This window comes from Triticum urartu, chromosome 2A, assembly GCF_056163025.1.
Source record: "Triticum urartu cultivar PI428250 chromosome 2A, HENAU_Tu73, whole genome shotgun sequence".
In the NCBI taxonomy this organism is placed as follows: Eukaryota; Viridiplantae; Streptophyta; class Magnoliopsida; order Poales; family Poaceae; genus Triticum; species Triticum urartu.
This window is the reverse complement of record NC_141874.1, coordinates 372,769,679-372,792,981: the sequence shown is the minus strand read 5'-3', so window position 1 is coordinate 372,792,981 and position 23,303 is coordinate 372,769,679. Positions and strand designations below refer to the sequence as shown.

The following is a 23,303-nucleotide window of genomic DNA, read 5'->3' as shown; positions in this document are numbered from 1 at the left end:
AGGCCCAACTTAGAATTCTCCTTAGCATCGATAAACCCTAGATGATAAACCCAACATAGGTGGCAATAGAGCCAAGTGATTAGGCCCAACCTAGGGTGCCTCGGCATCGATAAACCCTAAATGATGAAAACTTAACTTAGCATTTAAGGTGCCTCGGCGTCGACAAACCCTAAATGATGAAACCTTGGCTTTTAGGGTGCCTCGGTGTCGCGATGAGAACCTAAATGATGTACGCTTAGGATTTTAGGGTGCCTCGGCGTCGACAAACCCTAAATGATAAAAGCTTAGCTTTTAGGATGCCTCGGTGTCGACAAACCCTAAATGATGAGATCATGATCTTGTTCCTTAACAATAAGCAACTTTTTGACCAAACTTTTTTCCTATTTAGAGCGAAACATGGCCCACAATGATGAGGCCGGCGGTTCGGGCGGCAAGCAATTCTGGGAGCTGTCCCAGGAGTTGGAGGAAGAACCTCACCGCTATGAGGACGCCGCGGAAGACACCGATCCTGACTACACAACCCCTAGTGGCGTCGGGGATGACACCACTGATGGTGCCGCCGAGGATGCCACCACTGATGATGGCGGCGCACGCACAGATGGCAGCCAACTGAAGAGGCAACGGAAGGACCGGCGCCCGAGCGTGCTCGGCACCATCAAGGAGGAATTTACTGAAGTAAACTCCGATGGGCATCCGATGGCGCCCAAAGAAGTAGTCAAGGGGTACTCCGTTCAGCTCGGGTGCATTCTCGGGAGCACCGTCTCGATCAACACCGAGAACCTAAGGCATAAGGACCGAGGGAATTTGCGCAGCCTCCTCTTCACGAAGCTGCACGAACGATACAAGCTCCCCGCTGACTTTGCAAACACACGCCTCTCAGGGAATAAAGTGAACAATGCCAGCCTCACAAGGATGAGCACGGCGCTGTCTACTTGGAGAAGCACGGTGAAGGCAATGATTGAAAAAGGTGATAGTTATGAGAAGATCAAGGCGAAATATCCTTTGATGAGCGAAGATGACTACAAGGAGTTCAAGGTCAAGTGCAAGAGGAGCACAACCTCCGAATCAAGTCAGTGGGGGAAAGAAATGCAGAAGTTGAACTTAGGGGTCCACCAACTCTGTCCCGGCGGTTACAGAGTGGCGGAGCCTATATGGGACAAGGAGGATGTGGAGCGTTCCGAGCAAGGCCTACCGCCCCGCTTCGAGAAATGCCGTGACAAGCAGACCAGGAACTTTCTCAGGGCCCGGTACAAGGAGGACCCGGTAACAAAGAAGCTTACCACGGATCCGAAGATCAGGGCGCTTGAGCTTGTTCTGGAAAGGAATATACCCCCGCGTAATTAGCTCCATATGGTTGCATTCTAATTAATCCCCAATATTTCTAAATGGTTCACGTTCCTTCTGCAGGACAATGAAAGCAGTAGCGCGGGGTCGTCTCAGAGCTCCCCTTTCAACACCCCTTTAAATAGGGCGTTGAACGTAATGAAAAACAAGGATAAGCTCAGTAAGCCGACGTCAGCTGGTCATGTGGCCGGCAATGGCTTTTCCACAAAATGGTCGTCATACTATACCGCTGGTGGGCGAAACGATAAAAAGACCAGCTCGGAAAGCGAGTCGCGCGAGGTTGAAGCACTCAAGGCACAAGTGGTGCGGATTCCGGAGATTGTCCAAGAGCAAGTGCAACAACAACTGGGAATGATGCTCAACGCCATGGTGCCTACGTTGATTCATGGGCTGACGACGTGGATTGCGGGCGGCCAATAGGGGCCTCCCCCGGTTCCCAGCTTCACGGCCAGCAACTCGCACAACGCACAGGCGGCGCCATTGGTGTCTCCGGCGGCGCCATTGGTGTCTCCGGCGGAGGCGGTATTCGTGTCTCCGGCGCCGGCACGGGCATTGGAGCTAAATGCACCCGGGTGTACGCCGGCCGGCACCTCGCCAGCAAGCGGCCCCTCCGTCAGTTGCACGCCCGCCGTTGGCGGCGCCTCGACATTAGCCGAGCTCGACGGCATCACGGTAACTAAGCCTCTCGGCCAATGACTTCATCTCCTTGCCTTTGACAGGGCATCCCTAACGCCCTACATGTTTTTGTAGGGCGCCGCCGACGTTCCTTGCACTCTCCTGCACTTCGTGGGCGGCGAGTTGGTCGATGTCGCCAAGGGCATAATCGTTCAACCGGGCAACCTCGTGTTCCACGGTAATCCAATGCCACCCACAGTGTATAGGGTTGAACTGGTTCGGGTGCTGCCAGGCTGCGACGAGCTGTTATCTCCGATTCGACCCGCTGGGGCCGACGAAGATGATGAGATGACCCTCAGCGCCTGCGTAACATGGCTCCTGCTTTGGCCGAAGAGCCAGATTCGTTTGTGGGTGGGGGACACCACCCCACAAACAAGACCGCCAGTCGTGCCGGCACCAAGCCATGGCAAGAACGCCGCAACGCTACCGGACATGTCGGACATCCCTATGGCACAGGATCCGGACATGCATATGGCACAAGATCTGGACGACAACAACGACGGTACATTTACCAACGTCGATAAGTACTTTGCCGAACATGGGTACGGTGATGAGTTCTGTGGGCCTCCTTCTCAAGAACCCAACCAAGACGACCACGATCTAGCTGGTATGACGGAGAAACCCAATTGCAACAGACGTCGTCTGGCGTTCAGTTCTTAGGAGACGCCTCCAGCTGCCGCCTTCACCGAGCCTCAGATAGCTGAGGTGCGAAATATTATCAGCCCCAACACGCTCAAGAAGGCGGTCTGTGAGCAGAACTCGGTCCCATTACAGCAGATCAAGAAGAAGGGACGGAAACGAAAGACTAAAAAGGGCGCCGGTGCGAGCTAGCCAGCACCGAGTACGATCCGTGCTCAGGACGGGCCACCCTCACCTAAGGATATCTCGAGGAGGGTGCATGTGGCGGGTAGGGAGATGCTACCGACAAATATGCTCAATGCTGCAACTGGTGCTATGCGGAGTCTGCATGACAGTGTTCTTTCTTTGGAAAAGCGGCGCCTCAGAGAGAATGATGTGGCATACCCAGTTTCCATGGCCAAGGTGCCAGAGGGCAAGGGCTTTGTGGATGGCGCCATCGGGGGTACGATCGTCCTGCGGTTTGATGACATCTTTGCTATGTTTAACCTTCATCCGCTGCACTACACCTTCGTTCGGCTCTTTTCGCTGAGTATGGAGATGCGGATCATTAGAGACAAGACCCCGGACATCGTGATAGTCGACCCCTTCTACATGCGTGCCAAGCTCTTGGGCAGTGCTGGGGACCGCCAAGTCGCGAGTTCATACCTCGAAGGCATAATTCTGGCAAACCCAGATAAGGATAACTTCCTCGTGCCTTACTTTCCCGAGTAAGTCATCCCTAACCGCCCCGTAACATATGATTTCTTAGATTTTGATCGTTCTTTTTTTCTAACATTCCATGTTCTGTGCAGTGACACACATTGCACACTCATCCTCTTAAGCCCGAAATATTCCATGGCCACGTACTTCGACCCGAACCGTGACTCCAAGATAGACTACACAAATATCAAGAAAGTTCTTGATGATGTTCTCCCCGGCTACGCCAAATCTGGAGGCACCTTCACCAGGCTAGTTTGTAGGTATGGCAGGCACGTGTTCGCTCGCAATACTAAGTTCTGCAGCGTCAAGCAGCCGCCTGGCGGTCAGAAGGATGCCTACTACGCCCTCCATCACATGCAGGCGATCGTACGGGACCATCATCACCTTCTGCTACGAGATAATCTCAAAGATTGGGCCGCGAGCTTGTTGGTAATCTAGGACGCGGACATCAGACAAGAATTCTTTTGCATCCAGTCGGAGTTTGCAGAAATGATCCATCAAGATGTCCTTCATACCTCGGGGAAGTTCTACCTTAGATATCAACCGTCCAACAGTGAGATAGACACAACGCTACAAATGCAGGCTGACAATGCCCGCGATTTCATGACCATCACGATAGACGGCGGCTTCATCCATGCTCCGGTCCCATGAGTCGAGTTGAAAGTAGTGATGCTATGTGTAGTTCTGAAACATTGATTGACTCATGTTGTAATTAAACTTTAATGAATTGTATGTCTCTTTGGTTTGGACAGTCGTTCAACTTAGATGTAATCGATGCTATTAATGTCTTGCTTTTCTCTTCCGATCCTTTTGTTGCATACTTATATATTGCTTATGTATTGTCTATTGTTTGGCTTGTGCATAGAGATGCCGTCGTATGTCGTATACAAGGGTAAGGTTCCCGGAGTCTACGACGACTGGGAGGAGTGTCGGAGACAGGTTCACCGTTTCAGCGGTAACAGTTACAAAGGGTACACCACTAGGGCAGAGGCGGAATCTAGATACGCCCGCTATCTAGAGGGAGAGAGGAGGGAGCGTTGGAGGAACCGGATGAAGACCAGTTTCATCGCGATGATGCTCATCGTGATGACCACAACTCTCTTCTATGTGATGGTAGTTTAGATGATCGATATCGACTTGTAATGTGAAGACAAACTCGCTACTCGCGGTCTTGAGACTTGTAATGTTCTATCTTTGTTCGGTCTTTTGAATTCGGAGACTAATATGATGAATTGTATTTGGAGACTAATCTTCTATTGTATTCGATGAATCTGCTGTTGCTGTGTGGTGCTGTCTATATTCTATCCAATAATATATTTTGTAACCTGTGCAAAAATCAGAAAAGTAAAAAAAAGAAACCTAATATTCATACTAATGGCGCATCACCTCAAAGTGCGCCATTAGTATGCCAAAGGATACTAATGGCGCATCACTACACAATGCGCCATAAGTATGGCAAAGGATACTAATGGCGCATCACCCCATAGTGCGCCATTAGTATGCCAAAGCACATGGGTAAATATGGCCCCCTGGGAGGCATACTAATGGTGCATGTTGGTCTATACTAATGGCGCCCCAGTAGTAGTGGCGCACCAGTAGTGCGCCATTAGTAGGCAAAACTGGTGCGCCACTAGTAGGCCTTTTCCTAGTAGTGTACAATCCCCAACATCTGCTAGCCCATCATGGAAAGGATTCCCACAACTTACTCAACTATGCCAGAGCCCATAATGGCTTGTGGCTGCACACAGAAGTTTCTAGCCTCAATAATCTTATGATCCCTTTGAGCCTGGGTAGATAACCATCGGATGATCACACGGGTACCCCAGGATCTCCTAGGATAACACTGGATTCCCCAGGTGCCCTCAACCAATCCACCTAGATGTGTATTAAGGTAGCCACCTTAAGTTAAACCTTAGTTAACAATAACTCTCACATCTTTCATCAATTCTCTCAAAACCAAACCACGTCTACGAGCATAGCATAGGAGTATAACATAACATAGTAACACCCAAGGTTTCATTAAAAGGCAATAGGTTCCTACCTCATCAACTACTTCCCAAAACCCACATGTTATCAATCCTACTCATGCAATGTTTGAGGGTTGAAACTAATGCATAAAAACTGGGTAATAAAGGGATATGATCAAAGTGTTACTTGACTTGCTGACGATTGGAAAACCCTAGTGATTCGCAGTAGCAAGCCTCACACTCCGAAAATTCTATCATGAACAAACAATAGCATACATAAGCACTAAAGCATAAGATGCAAAGGTAAAACCAAGAGAAAAGATCTACCCACAAAGTTCAAGCGAAGAGCTTCGATTTGCAAAGAGAATGAATCGAATCAGAGCTACAAAACTCATAGTATGATGAAAAGAAGTCCAAATTCAAATCTGCATGAAACCAAATTGTAAATTTTCAAAATCATGTTCAAGTTGTTTATCTGGCTAGAGGGGAACAAGACAAAGTTTTTGGCGTTGGTTTTACTAGATTTGGACAAACGAGCAAAAAGTAGCGAAGGTCCGAAGATCAGGGACTAATCTGTCAGAAAAGTATTCATGAATAGGTCCCTAGCCGAAAATAAAACTAAAAAGAAAAACATAACGAATGAACGGTCGCTAACAGAGACTAACGAATGAATTTGTTCGCTAACAGAGAAGATCGGGTGAACATTCGCTAATTAGCGAACCCAAAAAAATAAAATCGATCTATTCCACGAAACCGAAAAAACCAGGCGGGTTAGAACGGTTTATACCAGTTCGGGTCGGAAAAACCGACGGCGGCGGCGGCGTTCACCGGCGACGGCGGGAGCCACTCGGGCGGCGGAGTGGCGCGTGGTGGGGTGGCGAGCGGCGCGGGCGAAGGTGCTTGCGGCGGCAGCGGCTGCGGCGGGAGGCGGCGGTCGCGTGGGCCAGCTGAGGACAGAGGGTGCGATTGGGCTTTTAAAAGATGGGGGAGGGGCACGACGACTTGGCGGAGGGGGCACGCCAAGGGGAGCCCCCCTCGGTCACGGCGGCGGCAGCCGGGCGTGGGCCGGACTCGGGGTGGGAGAGGCGTCGGCGGTCGCGTGGGCCGGCTGGGCCTTTGGCCCAGTTCGGTCCAAACCCTTTTTTAAAATAATTTCGCCAAACGGAAAATCCAAAAATAAAATAAATAAAAGTCTTGAAATTCCAGAAATAATTTTCACGGTCTCTCCTAATATTTAGGACAACATGAACATTTTTCTGGGCGAAAATGCAATTTTCCCCTAATTTACTCGAATAAATATCAATTAAAATCAAATAAAAATATTTTTTATTTAAAATTAATTTTCCATTATTTCCTCTGTTTTGAAGAAGTGATATTATCTTCTCTCATTATTTTATTTATTTTCAGAATGATCGGATAAATAATTTCAAATAAAAATCACTTTGATCGAATTTACCAATTTTAAAAATTAAAAAATGGAATTTTATGAAAACCTCCAACTCTCTCAAATTGTCCTTGAGTTGCTTAAGGCCTCAAGGATCAAACTTTTCAAACAAAACCAAATAAATATGCAAAGAGCATGGATGCATATGATGACCTAATGATTAACATCCAAATTGAAAATTAGGATGTTACAATCTATCTAGGAGATGCATAACATAGAGTGTGGGAGAGTGTGTCTACGTACCCTCGTAGACCGAAAGCGGAAGTGTTTGACAATGCGGTTGATGTAGTCGTACACCTTCACGATCCGTCCCGGTCAAGTACTGAAAGTACGGCACCTCCGCGTTCAACACACGTTCAGCTCGATGACGTCCTCGCCTTCTTGATCTAGCAAGAGGGGCAAAGTTGTAGAAGAGTTCCGGCAGCATGACGGCGTGGTGATGGTGTTGGTGACGAACAATCTCCGCAGGGCTTCGCCAAGCATAATGGAAACTATGACGAAGGATAAACTAGTGGGACGGGGTTGCCGGCACACGGCTTGGTGTTTCTTGATGTGTTTTGGGTGCTAGCCCTGCCCCTCTATTTATATGTTGAGCCCTGGGGTCAAAACTTGGAATAAAGATCTCCTCATCATGTATGTGATCACCTCCGGGACTCCGAACAACATTCGGTCACCAACATACATAACTCAAATAATACTATATCGTCAACGAACATTAAGCATGCGGACCCTACGGGTTCGAGAACTATGTAGACATGACCGAGACACCTCTCTGGTCAATAACCAATAGCGGAACCTGGATGCTCATATTGGCTCCTACATATTCTACGAAGATCTTTATTGGTCAAACCTTATGACAATATACGTTATTCCCTTTGTCATCGGTATGTTACTTGCCCAATATTCGATCATCAGTATCTTCATACCTAGTTCAATCTCATTACCAGCAAGTCTCTTTACTCGTTCCATAATACATCATCCCGCAAGTAACTCATTAGTTATTGTAGCGATCCGACCTCAAACGGTCAAATCTCTGTGCATAAGTGTCATCCACGGATCGGTAATGCTGACACACACAGTACTTGAAGGATTTATAACAGAGTTCAATCACACACTTATTACTTCAAATATCTCAAAAGAGAGTACTTATTACAATAATATGGCTGAAGGCCATCTAATGAAGATAATAGCGGAAGGCTTCGAAGGTAGAACGAGTCCATCAACTCCAACGGCATAGCTGAGTGCAAGACATTGACCTAGCGCACCTTACTCTTTGTTTGAAAAGTCTGCAACATAATACATTGCAGCCCGAAACGGGTCAGCACATGGAATATGCTGGCAAAATAACACTGTAGAGCAATGAACAAGTAGCAGCTATAACTATATGCATATTTGGATGGTGGAGGCTTTATGGTTATTTTTGCAGAAAGCTAGTTTTTCCCTACAACAAAGGAATATATTTTATTTAACTACAAAGTTTGTTGAAAACATTGAGAATGGTAACCCCATCTCAATCCCAATTAAAGTAATCATTAACCCAGCAAGTTAATTAAATAAAGTGATGAGATCAACATAATAATTCAAGCACCACATACTCAAGATGTCCATAACCGGGGAAACGACTAATCATGATTAGTTTGTACACTCTGCAGAGGTTTGCACACTTTTCCCCACAAGACTCGATCTCCTCCGGTGATTTCTCGCACTACATGATGTTTGAGACACAGATGACCGAGACACGGTCTTTCAGAAACATTAGCCCTTTCGATGGGTAAACCGTACCACCTACATCCCCTACATCTGCTAGTTTACCACCGAAAGAGGTCATGCAACATACGCAACTATACCAGAGCCCATAATGGCGTGTGGCTACTCACGGAAGTTTCCAGCATGAATAACATTATGATCCCTTTGAGTCTGGGTGGTGGACCATAGGATGATCACATGGATTCCCGGGGATCTCCTTGGATAACACTGGATTGCCCCAGGTGCCCACAAACTATCCACCTAGATGTGTGTTAAAGTAGCCACCTTAAAATAAACCCTTAGTTCATAATAATACTCACAACAGTCGTGAATCACTCAAACAAAACCACGTCTACGAGCATAGCATAGCAGTGTAAGCATAACGTAGAAGTAACTCCCAGGGTTTGAATGAAAAGGGCAATAGGTACTACCTCAACTACTACTTCCCAATACACAGATGTTAAGCAGATCCTACTCATGCAATGTTGGAGGGTTGAGACTAATGTATAAAAACTGGGTAATAAAGAGGTATGATCAAAGTGTTACTTGCCTTGCTGACGATCTGAAAACCCTAGTGATTCGTAGTAGCATGCTTCACACTCTGGAAATTCTATCGCAAACAGACAATAGCATGCATAAGCACTCAAGAAATAGATGCAAGGGTAAAACTCAAGAGAAAATATCTAAATCGAAGTAAAAGAGGAGAGCTTTGATTTGCAAAAAGAATCAATCGAATCGGAGCTACGAAACTCAAACTACAATCAAAAGAAGTTCAAATTCCAATCTGCTTGCAACCAAATTTAAATTGTCAAAATCATGTTCAAATTGGTTAACTAGAAAGAAGGGTTCGAGACGAGGATTTTGGCGTTGGTTTCATTGGATTTGGACAATCGAGCAAAAAGTTGCGGATGTTTGAAGATCAAGGGCTAATCTGCGATAAAAATAATCATAGATAGGTCCCTGGCCGAAAATAACATAAAGAGAAGAACACTAATGAACGAACGTTCGCTAACATAGACAAACAACCGAAAATGTTCGCGAACAGAGATGTTCGGGTGAACGTTCGCTAAAAAGATCCGATCAGAAAAACCGAGAAAACCCTAACCCTAAAATAAAACTGATCTAGATCAAAAACTGAAAACAACCGGCGGCGGTTTTTACCAATTGATGACAAAAACCGGTAGCGGTGATGAGGTCCGGCGGGACGGCGGCTCCGGTGAGGCGGTGGGGTTCGGTGGGGTCCGGTGGCGGCTGGCGGCGCCGCGGGCGGCGGCAGGCAGTCGCACGGCGAGCGGCAAGCGGCGGTGGCGCGGCTCGGTGGTGGTGCGGTGGCAGGGCGAGGTGGAGAGGGGCGGCGCGGTCGGGCTTTAAAGGGCAGGGTGGCGTCGCGGCTTGGGGAGGGGGCCGGCGTGAGCGAGAGTCTGGCTCGGACTCTCCTCGACATCCGTGCGGCGCACGGCAGGAGGAAGGCAGTGGCGCTGCGGGCTTTGGCCCGGCTCGGCTGGGCCTTTGGCTTAGTCGGGCGGAAAAAATTTTAGATAAATTCCGCTGAATAAAAATCCAAATAAAATAAAAAAATCTAAAAATGCTAAAAACAATTTTCACCGTTTAAATAAAATATTTAGAAGAAAGTGAACATTTTTTTGGCCTATGAATGCAATTTTCAAAAATGCATATTTTTCTAATTCAAATAAAATCTCAAATCAAATCCAAATACAATATTTATTTGATTTTAAAATTTTACCTCCAATATTCCTCTCCTTTTGAAGAATTCATATTATCTTCCCTCTTTTATTTTTATTATTGGAAATAATTGGAGAGAAAAATATTAAAATCAAAGTGATTCCTATTTTCAAATTTGAGAAAAAGTCAAATATGAAAATAAATGAAATCCCCAACTCTGTCCTTGGGTCCTTGAGTTGCATAAGATTTCTATGATCACGAACAAGATGCAATTAAAATATGATATGCATGTGATGAGTTATGTATAACATCCAAATTGAAAATTGGGATGTTACAAACCTACCCCCCTTAAGATGAATCTCGCCCTCAAGATTCGGGTTGGCTAGAAAATAGGTGTCGGTGGTCTTTTCCGTAGGTCTTCCTCTCGCTCCCAGGTGGCTTCATCCTCGGTATGGTGGCTCCACTGAACTTTGCAAAATTTGATAACCTTGCTGCGTGTAACTCGGCTGGCAAACTCGAGGATCTTGACGGGTTTCTCCTCGTAGGTCAGATCACTCTCCAAATGAATTGCTTCCAGGGGCATTGTATCTCTTAGGGGAATATCGACTGTCGGTGTCAAAACCGGCGGATCTCGGGTAGGGGTTCCCGAACTGTGCGTCTAGGCGGTTGGTAATAGGAGGCAGGGGACACGATGTTTTACCCAGGTTCGGGCCCTCTTGATGGAGGTAAAACCCTACGTCCTGCTTGATTAATATTGATGATATGGGTAGTACAAGAGTAGATCTACCACGAGATCGGAGAGGCTAAACCCTATAAGCTAGCCTATGGTATGATTGTTGTTCTGTCCTACGGACTAAAACCCTCCGGTTTATATAGACACCGGAGAGGGCTAGGGTTACACAGAGTCGGTTACAATGGTAGGAGATCTACATATCCGTATCGCCAAGCTTGCCTTCCACGCCAAGGAAAGTCCCTTCCGGACACGGGACGAAGTCTTCAATATTTTATCTTCATAGTCCAGGAGTCCGGCCGAAGGTATAGTCCGGCTATCCGGACACCCCCTAATCCAGGACTCCCTCATCGACCATCTTAGCATGGCACTTCTTCAACTAGGAAACGTGAAACACATCATGAACTCCTGACAATCCTTCGGGTAACTCCAACTTGTAGGCAACCTCTCCCATATGTTCTAGAACTCGGTATGGTCCTACAAATCTCGGGGCAAACTTTCCCTTAACCCCAAATCGTTTAACTCCTCAGAGTGGTGACACACGAAGATACGCTCGATCTCCAATGTCATAGACTACCTCCTTGCGTTTAGTATCGGCATAACTCTTCTCCCTAGCCCGAGCTACCTTCAGTCTATCTTGAATAACCTTAACCTTCTCTTCAGACTCTTTGATCAAATCTGGTCCAAACAACTAACGGTCTCCAACTTCAGCCCACATTAACAGTGTCCTGCATCTCCTGCCATACAAGGCTTCGAAAGGTGCCATTTTCAAACTAGCCTGATATCTGTTGTTGTATGAGAACTCTGCGTAAGGAAAATTGTCATCCCAACTTGATCAATAATCTAGCGCACAAGCTCTCAACATGTCCACCAGAATCTGATTGACTCTCTCTGTCTGTGCATCAGTCTGCGGATGGAAGGCTGTACTAAGCTCTAGCCTGGTACCCAAAATCTGGTGCAGCTGATTCCAAAACTACAAGGTAAACTGTGTCCCTCTATCTGATACAATGGTCCACGGAACTCCATGCAGACATACAATCCTGGTCATATATATCTTGGCCAACTTCGCGCTTGTATAGGTGGCTTTCACTGAGATAAAGTGAGCTACATTGGTCAAGCGATCAACTACTACCCAGATTGATCATATCCCGATCGGGTCCTGGGTAACACGGTGATGAAATCCATGCCAAGCTTGTCCCACTTCCATTTGGGTATTGGCATAGGCTGAAGCAATCCTACCGGCTGCTGATGTTCTGCCTTCACTCTATGACATACATCACATACTACTACATACTCGGCAATATCCTTCTTCATACCTGTCCACCAAAAACGCTGGTGTTTCCGGGGTGAATCGAGTATGGTGAGTCATGAGCTTCCTGAAGTATTAACTTCCTGATCTCTGCATTATTGGGCACATATATACGATCCTCAAACCATAGAGTCTCGTCCTCATCCTCACGAAAACCTTTGGCTTTTCCCTTGCTCATCTTCTCCTTTATCTCAGCGATTTCCTTATCATCCTTCTGAGCTTCTCGAATCTTTCCCAATAATGTAGACTGGACCTCCATTGCTGAAACAAAACCTCTTGGAACTATCTCCAAATGAAGCTCCTTGAGATTATCGACTAACTCCTGCGGTAATCCTCCACTTACAAGGGTATTGGCATAACTTTTGCGGCTCAAAGCATCTGCTACGACATTGGCCTTTCCTGGATGATAATGCAATTCCATATCATAATCCTTTATGAGCTCCAACCATCTCCTTTTCCTGGGATTTAACTCCTTCTGCGTGAAAATGTACTTCAAACTCTTGTGATCCGTGTACACATCACATCTGTTTCCAATCAGAAAATGTCTCCAGGTCTTAAGCGCATGCACTACGGTTGCTAACTCCAAATCATGGGTGGCATAATTCAACTCATGAGGTCAAAGGTGTCGTGAGGCATACGAAACAACTCTTCCATCCTACATCAGTACACCTCCAAGTCCTAAGCGAGAAGTGCCGCAATACACTTGGAAATCCTTGCGTATATCCGGAAGAATCAACACTGGGGCTGTGACCAAATGTTTCTTCAATTCCAGAAAACTGGCCTTCTTCAACAATTTTCAGTCCATTTAAACTTGGTGTCCTTCAACAATTCTGTCATGGGTTTCGCAATCTTGGAGAAATTCTCAATGAACCTCCGGTAATATCCTGCGAGTCCTAGAAAACTACGGATCTCTCCAACTGAGGTGGGTGCCAACCACTCAGTGACAGACTGAATCTTCGTAGGATCAACGGCTATACCTTCTCGTGATATAACATGTCCAAGAAATCCAACTTCCTTCAACCAAAACTCACACTTGCTGAATTTGGCATATAGCTGATGTTCCTTGAGCATCTCGAGAACTAAGCGCAAGTGTTCCTTGTGTTCCTCTTCATTCTTCGAGTACACCAAAATATCATAAATGAACACCACTACAAACTTATCCAAAAACTCCATGAACACTTTGTTCATCATAGTCATGAAATAAGCAGGGGTGTTAGTCAATCCAAAAGACATGACCGCGTACTCATATAGCCTGTACCTTGTGGTAAACGATGTCTTAGGTATATCCTATTCTCGGATCTTCAACTGGTGGTATCCTGATCGGAGATCGATCTTGGAGAATACTTTAGCTCCCGACAACTAGTCAAATAGATCATTGATCATCGGTAGTGGGTACTTATTTTTGATCGTCACTTCATTCAAGGCCCAGTAATCAACAACCATTCTCAAAGATCCATTCTTCTTCTCAACTAAGAGCACTGGGGCTCCCCACGGTGATGAACTTGGTCGAATATAACCTTTCTCCAATAACTCCTTAATCTGCTACTTAATTCCCTCCAGATCATTTGCGGGTATCCGATACGATCTCTTTGATATTGGTCTGGTGCCTGGCAATAACTCTATCAAAAATTCTATGTCTCGATCTAGTGGCATGTCTGGTAGTTCCTATGGAAATACATCCGGGTAATCCTTCACAACAGCCACTTCCTCCTGAACAACTCCCGAGAGAGAATTTACTTGGGTCCTCCTTGGCGCATGTCTAGACACATACTTGATCCTTTTTTTTCCTCCGGGGTGGTGAGTAAAATTGACATACTAGCACAATTGATGTTTCCTCCATACTTCAATAACCAATTCATGCCTAATATTATATCCAATCCTTGTGACTCCAAAATTATTAGGTCTGAGGGGAAAACATGGCTACCAATGGTTAAGGGTAACCGATCACACCATCGGCTGGCCATATACTCTGCTCCTAGTGAGCTTACTAACATTGGTGACCTAAGGGCTAAGGTCAGTAATTTAAACTTGTCCACAAACCCCCTTGATATGTATGAATGCGATGCACCAGTATCAAAAAGAACAAGAGCGGTAAATGACTTAACCAAAACTTACCGATCACTGTGTCAGGCTGATCTTCAACCTCCTCCACGTTGATGTGGTTCAGCTGACCTCTGGTGAAGGGATTGGGCTTCTTCCCGAAGCTTCCATTTCCATTGCCATTCTTCAATTCAGAACAATCGTTGGTGTAGTGCCCAGTCTTCTCGCATTTGTAACAGGTAACATCGCTCAGGTCCTTCTTTGCGGGCGTTGCTAGGTTGGGGCGGTTCTGGTTACTACTTGCTCCATTCCCGTTTCCATTCTTAGGCCCACTGTGGTTATGTGAGCTTCCTCCATTGTGGGTATGGCCTCCATGGTTATGGGTGTAACCTCCGGAGTTAGGCGTAAAGCGAGGCTTCTGCTGAGCTCCATAATTGTACTTCCCCTGTCCATACTTCCGTTTTGCGGCTCTCTATCTGCTGTTGTTTGCTTTCAATCATAAGGGCCGGTCTACCAACTCCTGTTAGTTAGTGAATGTTGCCACCATCAACTGCATACTCATCTCATCATTCAGCCCTTCCATAAACTTCTCCTGCTTCGCGGCACACATCTGGGGCCACATCATCTGGGGCATAGCGGGCTAACTTGCTAAACTCATCCATGTACTGCCCTACTGTATGATTTCCTTGGCGTAAGTTGCAAAACGAACGCTTCTTCATATTCATTGCTCCTGTAGAGACATAGGTTGTGTGGAAAGCTTGCTGAAACTGATCCCATGTTACATTGGCTATGGGAAAAGTGGTTGTGTAATTCTCCCACCATGAGGCTGCAGGTCCATCCAATTGATGTGCGGCAAAGCGCACCTTCTCAGCATCTGTGCAACCTGCCGTGGTCATCTCCCTTCCAAACCTGCGGAGCCAGTCATCAGCAACAATCGGCTCGGTGCTACCGGAAAACACTAGCAGATTCAACCTCAGAAAACGGGCTAAGTTGTCAACTGGTGGTGGTGGAGGTGGGTTGTTGTTATTGTTGTTGCCTTGGTTCTGGACTAGTAGCTGCATCAAGGCATTGTGCTGCTGGATCAACTGGGTGAGCTCCAGTGGGAAAACAAATCCGGGGTCACGTCTCGGAGGCATCTGATAGATTTAGAGGGGAGAGATTGGAATAGAATGAGGTCTAAGGAGAGAATCACTACCCATATGCACATGATACAAACACAATCATATCACACCACTCAATTCAAACAAGGGCATACAATCGATCTAGCTACCGTTACAAAGTACTCGGACTATTCTATATACATGGGGGTATACTACTGATAATATGGTGGTCGACTAGAAATTTTGATCGGAAGAAGACTCCAGGATATCTGCTCCAGCTTCATCTTCATAGTCATCATCACTGTCGGGGGCGGAGTCAGATGATGTAGTCTTCGGGATGGTCGTCACCTCCTGGCGCAGGGTCTCCCATGAATACTCCTAGCTTCTGCTTTAGATCTTCATTCTTCTCTAGTAGTACTGCAATTTCCTCTTCATATCCATTGCGTGTAGACTTGAGTTCCTCTTCTAGCTCCATGTTCCTGGTCATCACCTTCTTCAGGTCTATCATGCTGGCGCACATCTGGTTCTCCTGACGACGAATGTGTTGGTTTAACTCCTGGATGTAGGCTGCAATGGACTTGTCCCTCCTACTGCTGATCATCTCCCATTGCTCATCTCGGCGTCCACATTCTGGTAGATGGTGTCCTTGTGATCCTTGTGGTAAACTTCGCCGATGCATGCCATGTCAATGTGAGCTGCCGTGCTGTTTCCTAGTCTTCAGGTTGGTGAATCAAAGGAAAACTCTATGGGCTCAGTAACTAGTACGATTGCCCTTCCTGGAACATGTGCTCGAATGGTCCAGCACTCTTCTTCTGGTAGAGTGGCGGTGTAGGTCCCGGTGAAGCTTGGTATTCTGATGTTTAGCTATCTGGTGGCTTCCTTCAAGTGTCGTCCAAAAGGGGTGTCTTCATCTGGTTGAGTAAACTTGTTCCTTGAATCCGCCATCTATTAGAGTGGAAAGTGGAGAAGAGTCAGAAATGAGTAGAGAAGAGTGTCCTATGGCTCATCTTAGTGGTCGAGTCCTACAGTCAGTGTGTGCTCTGATACCATCTTATAGCGATCCGACCTCAAACGATCAAATATCTATGCATAAGTGTCATCCCTGGATCCGTAATGCTGACACACACAGTACTTGAAGGATTTATAACATAGTTCAATCACATACTTATTACATCGAATATCTCAAAAGAGAATACTTATTACAATAATATGGCTGAAGGCCATCCAATGAAGATAACAACGGAAGGCTTCAAAGGTACAACGAGTCCATCAACTCCAATGGGATAGCTGAGTGCAAGACATCGACCTAGCGCACCTTACTCTTCGTCTGAAAAGTCTGCAACATAATACGTTGCAGCCCGAAACGGGTCAGCACATGGAATATGCTGGCAAAATAACACTGTAGAGCAATGAACATGCATATTTGGCTGGTGGAGGCTCTATGGTTATTTTTGCAGAAAGCTAGTTTTTCCCTACAACAAAGGAATATATTTTATTTAACTACAAAGTTTGTTGAAAACATTGAGAATGGTAACCCCATCTCAATCCCAACTAAAGTAATCATTAACCCCGCAAGTTAATTAAATAAAGTTATGAGATCAACATAAAAATTCACGCACCAGATACTCAAGAGATCGAGTCTTGTGGGGAAAAAGGTGCAAACCTCTGCAAAGTCTACAAACTAATCATGATTAGCCGTGTCCCCAGTTACGGACATCTTGAGTATCTGGTGCGTGAATTATTATGTTGATCTCATAACTTTATTTAATTAACTTACGGGGTTAATGATTACTTTAGTTGGGATTGAGATGGGGTGACCATTCTCAATGTTTTCAACAAACTTTGTAGTTAAATAAAATATATTCCTTTGTTGTAGGGAAAAACTAGCTTTCTGCAAAAATAACCATAGAGCCTCCACCAGCCAAATAAATCTTGGTGTTTCCGGGGTGAATCGAGTATGGCGAGTCATGAGCTTCCTGAAGTATTAACTTCCTGATCTCCATATTATTGGGCACATATATTGTCACACCCTAGCTAGTTCAAGCATTAGAGTGTGCATCATGTTTAAATTTCTTTTAAATTTGAAATGGGGAAGGCAGAAACCCCCAACACCCCCCTGGAAACAACTAGGGTTTACTAAAATTATTTTCAATGAACCTGAAATGCCCTTCTAAAAAGTTCACCCTCTTTGTTTTGGGTTAAAACCTCTGGCAAAATTGGTGCACAATTTTCTAGGTCAACAGAAGGTCATTGAATTAAATCATAAGTATTTGAATTTGGGCATTTAAATGCTATAAAATAAATTAAATGCTCAAATAATTCTGGAAATAAATGTTTGCTGTTGGAAATATTCTAAACAGAGCCCACAATTATTTTTAGGATTTTTGGAAACGTTTTAGTATTTTTAATAAAGCCCAACAGTTGGAGTTAAATAGAAAAACAGAAACAAATAAAAAGAAAAGAGAGAGGGAAGCCCACCTGGGCCTTACCTGTGCTGGCCAGCCCACCTGGCTCGGCCCAGCCGACTGGCCCTGCCAGTCGTCGTCCTCCTCGCGCCAGAAGGACGCGGAGCGCGTGGCCGGCGCCCGCGGCCACACGCCGGCCACCTCCTGCTTCCGCCGATGCCTGGAGACGCCTAGGGGTGCCACGCGACCCCCACGTCCCCTCTCATCCTCTCGCACTCTCCCCCTCGTCTCCCTCACTCTCTCCCGCGATGGCCAAGCGCGTCCCTCGCCGCCGATCGCCGTAGTTGCCACCAGAGCCACTCCATCGCCCCTCCAATGAGCCCAATCGCTCCGCCTCGTCACCCTGGACCTCTCCGTCGACTCACGCAAGCTCAGACGACCCCAAGAAGACGTGGTGCCCTTTTTCCCCGTCCACGGCCTCCGGACGCCGTCTTTCGATTCGTCGGCCTCAAGTCCTCCCCGAGCTCGCTGACCCCCTCTCCGACCCCACTGTGAGCTCCTCTTCCTTTCTCCCTAGCTTCCGTGCTCGTTCGGCCTCCGTAGCCGCCATTCCCACCGCACCCGAGAGCTTCCCGCCGCCGACCATGGCGCCGTCGTGGCTAGAGCCACAGTGGCTCGAGGCCAAGCTCGCCGTTGTGCTCAGCGCAGCACCAGGAACCCGTAGCCACCACCAGCTCCTTCTCCCGTGCACCGTAGCGTCTAATCCGTCCACGCCCGAATTCCGGCGACCGCCAAGGTCATCGCCGGCGTCGTTTCCGGCGTCCCCGTGTCCAACCACTTGCACCACTGGATGCGGCAGCTCCCCAGCTACGCGTAGCACGTCTCCGCCGTCGATTTGGTCACCGGAGGACCAAATCCGAAGCCCTCCGCCGTCTCGGGCCTCGCCGGCGTCGAGTCGCCGGCGAGTTTGACCCAGTTTGACTCCTGGGTGGGCCCAGGTAGACCCCCCCTGAGTCTATGATAGGTGGGGCCGGTCTGCTAACTAATTTAGGATTAGTTTTAATTAATTTTAATTTAATCAGTCACTGACATGTGGGCCCAGGCCCCACTGATAGCTAATTAGTGTTAATCTAATCCTGTTAATTAGCTGAGAGGCTGACCGAAGGGGCCCACCAGTCAGGTTTGACCTGGGCTGGCACCTTTGACCTGTTGAGTTCAGCATGACGCAATGCTAACGCAGTAATGCATTTTCTGGATTTATTTTTATTCAGGAAATTCCAGAAAATGTTTAAAACTTCTAAAAATCATAGAAATTCAACCGTAACTCCAAATGAAATAATTTATATATGAAAAATTATCAGAAAAATTCAATCTATCCATCTGTAATGGTTTCATGCATGACAAAACAAGTTTACCTTGCTGTTTAAGCAGAATAAGGAAATGCACTATTAAGGCCATGTTTAATGAGCTAATATTTGAATCTTTGATTCAAATGAGTTCATTCCTTTCTATTATAACTTGCATTAGGCCAAGACACATTCATATTGCCATGTCATAGCATGCATCATATTGTTGCATATCGTCATGTGTTGATTGTGTTCCGATGTGTTCTTCGTGGTAGGTGCTGCCTCCGAGGATATTCACGAGTATCCAACTGAAGGGCAGTATCCCACTACCACTCCATCAGGCAAGCAACCATTGATCATTCCGATACAACCCATGTTCTCACTTCTGCTCTTGTTTACTGCATTAAGACAACACGATTCAAACTGCTGTGTGCTACGGTAGTTGAACCCTTATCCTCTGCATGACCTGTCATTGCCACAGTAACTAGATGAAACCCACTAGCATGTGTAGGAGTTGATTGAGCCATGTATGTGATTCCTACCTTGCTATGCCTGCTATGCTTAGAGTTGTGTCAGGTCTGGTTTATCTGGGAGATGGGCCAGAGTGAAATGCTTATGCCGGTAATGTGAGGGATGTGTTGAACATGTTTTGGTAAAGGTATCGATGAGAGGCCATGTAGGTGTACATGGTGGGTTGTTTCATTGAGGCCGTCCCTAAGAACTGAGATCTGTATGTGTGATTTAAGATGCAGTTACTACCGTACATTGGGCCCGAAACCAATGGACCCTCTCGGCTTCTTAGTCACCCTAGTACTCTGTCCAGGAGTTGCAACTAGTTTCTGGTGTTTGTAGGTTATGTGTTGGCGGCCGTGCGTAGCGCTGACCCTAGGGGTGGGCTATGTTGCGGTAGATACACCGTGGCCGGGTATGCCAGGCGCCCGTTAGGCGTCTCGGGACCCTGTTCACATCGTTCGGGGCCGTATGTGGAAACCTCGGCCGGACTCCCTGCGGATGGAACCTGGATAGGCGATGAACCTGGACTAGAGACTTAAGTGTTTAGCTAGGCCGTGGCCGACACCCTCGCAGGGCTACCGCTTGAAGGTTGCCGAGTACATGTCGTGTAAACGGCGGTAAGTGGTGAAAGCGTGTATGAAGAAGTACACCCCTGCAGGGTATAAAACTATTCGAATGGCCGCGTCCGCGGTAAAGGACTACTTGGTTGCCTATACAGTTCATAGACAAGTTTATGGGTTCTAATAAAAGACTCAAGATAAGTGTGAGTACCGAGGATGGCCCTCTCGTAGGGTGACGAGGGAGGATCCCCGGTGGAGTATTGTGTTGGTGAGTAGTGGACTCGTGTGCGAAAACTATTTTACTGGTGAAGTTCCGTAGGATAGCTTAGCCAAGAGTCAAAGCTGGCTTGCTGCATTAACCCCACCACCTCTTGAGAATAAGCATGTATAGTAGGTTCTGATGTAAGACTTGCTGAGTACCTTTGTACTCATGTTTGCTTAATTACTGTTTTCAGACGACAACACCGCCCCTCCGATGGGTTCTACGTAGACCTTGACATCGACGAGTGACTAGCCACCTAGGTGGTGATCCTGGCCATGGAGGGCCCTATGTAGATAGACAGGCTCCGAGAAGCTTCTTTGTTTCTAGAGTCTGTACCCAGACTAGTTGCTTCCGCATGTGCTTGTATGTTTGTATGACTTGGGTGTCGGGTCATGTGATCCCTATCTGTATGAACATGTCATATATGGCTCCCTGGAGCATTTAAATAAAGTACTTGAGTTGTAGAGTTTTGTTGTGATGCCATGTTGTATGTACTCATATTGGGCATATTGTGTGTATGATTGAAATGCTTGGTATGAGTGGGATCCGACAATCTAGTTGTTTATCCTTGGCAGCCTTTCTTATGGGGAAATGTAGTCTAGTGTTCCTCGAGCCATAGTAGTCCGCTACAGCCCGGTTCACCGGAGTCCTGCTAGCCCAGCACTACTGTTCGGGACACTTGACTGGCCGGCATGTGTTTCACTTCGTTCCTATGTCTGTCCCTTCGGGGAAATGTCACGCGGTGATATCCGGAGTCCTAGCTAGCCTGCTACAGCCCGGGTTCCCCGGAGTCCTGTTAGCCCAGCGCTACAGCCCAGAATCACTCGCTGATGACCGACATGTTCGATGTCATTCATGTATGCCTGTCTCCATAGGTCTGTGCCGCTTTGGGTTCACGACTAGCCATGTCGGCCCGGGTTTCTCTGTCATATGGATGCTAGCGGCACTATCATATACGTGAGCCAAAAGGCGCAAACGGTCCCGGGCCATGGTAAGGCGACACTCGTGGGATACCATGCGTGAGGCCGCAAAGTGATATGAGGTGTTACCGGCTAGATCGATGTGACTTGGAATCGGGGTCCTGACAGCGTTGGCATCAGAGCCGGACTGCCTGTAGGTTCGTTGAGCCAAACTGGTCGATGTCGAGTCTAGAAATGCTTTAGTTATATGTAGGGGAATTGATTGTGGGAGGGAACGTAAGGCTCTTTTACTCCTTTACCCTATGCCTCTGATCTGAGTCATTCTCTTCTCATTCAGCGTGGGTTAAGGACTAGGCTCTCTCCTTCTATCAGGTTCACGTGTTACTAATCTGTAGTAGCTTATAGGATTGTTGTTACAAGTCCCAGTTCAGTTTCTACTGTTCTTAGTATGTTGCTAATTGGATCAGAACCTTGATATGATGTTGTTGAGTGGTATTGTGAACTGTTGTGGATGTCTCAAATCTTTTTCTGAGCATTTACAGCTGTTATGCAGTCCAATTTTTTTCCCTAGAAATTCTGATGTCTTTGCATTGTGGTTGTGCTTTCAGATGGCCAACCGTGTTCAAAACCAAGTGGTTCGCCTGACCAGGTGCCTCGACGTGCCCGGTCATACTGCTATGTTAGACCGGGTAATGATCGAGACGGGCTACCGTTGTTATCCCAAATACACCGTCGAAGAGCAGTTCCGCGACTTTAATCAAAGCCAATATCTCTACACCGTCAGGATATTTCCTTCTTATCCTGGATCTACTGAGCCCCTTCACTGTTCCTATGGACTCGGGGTTACTGTTGAGATGGCTGTGCAGGATGCTGCCTATTCCATGATGACCATCTTGCGATTCCGGACTGGCCTGCTTCGGAACACCGACTTCCGTTACATGCCAGCTTCACTTCCGGGAGCGCAAGGGTATCTTCAGGCTATCTATGCTGACTCCACTCAGGAGGACTCATTAACTCGTACCACTGCCGAGATGCTCGAAGATAAGCACCGAGAGAATCGGGCCTTGAGGCTGGAGCTTTTCAATACCCGTGCTGATCATTGGGCCACATTGACTCGGTTTGCACCTGCGGTGCAAGCTGGATGTATGGATACAAGGGATCTGTATCCTGTGAGATCAGCTCTGCCAGACATGGTGGATTGGCGTGATGTGGGAGGCATCACCCCACCCCGTGGTCCCCGCAGGCCACCGTTTGTTGGTCCAAGACCTCATCCTAGCCCCTATGGTCCACAGGCTCCTCAGGACCGTCTGTTCCCGAATGGTCACGTTGAACTTCCAGGCTACGGAGGTGACTTCTATGAGGACTACTACGGAGCTGTCTGAGTTAGTAGTAGTACCACTAGTATTGTAGTAGTTGTATCTCCACTGTCCTGCGTGACTTGTGGAATACGACTTAGTGTGTAGTCAATTCCGGAGGTGTAGACAAATAATGTATAGGATCTTGGAATGCCTCCGATGAGATGTAATGTCTTTCATCATAGATGTACTGTAGCCTGGGCTTGTACTAAACTATGTATGATGTGTATGACCGTTGGTATATATATATGGCAGTTTTATATTACCATGACATACGGATGAACATCTCTGCATTCCGCGTTATCCATTACATTCTGCACTTCCTTGCTAAGTTTGAGCCATCCTTATCTAAACCATTGTCTTATTTTCTCCTAGGATGGTCAACACCCGCAGCAACCCTGCTGCCTCGGAGTAGGGGGAAGCCAGTGCAGCTAGAGGTGAAAATCTGCCTCACCCGCCTTCTCTGGCCGAAGTAATGCTGGAGGCGGAAAGAAACAAGCGTGAGACTAACCGCCTGCTAGAGCGGATTGAGCAGAACACTGCACGCCACCCATGAAATGACTTGG

General features: G+C 46.9%; 1 protein-coding gene across 1 annotated transcript in view; it reads left to right on the top strand.

The window, feature by feature from the left end:
- Positions 1-396: 396 nt before the first annotated feature.
- Positions 397-23,303, top strand: part of LOC147985150 (uncharacterized) — a 100,326-nt gene continuing 77,419 nt past the window's right edge. Inside the window, exon 1 of the mRNA XM_087541433.1 lies at positions 397-1,094. Within this exon, the coding sequence (XP_087397559.1) occupies positions 397-1,094 (698 nt within the window). The remainder of the gene's footprint in view (positions 1,095-23,303) is intronic.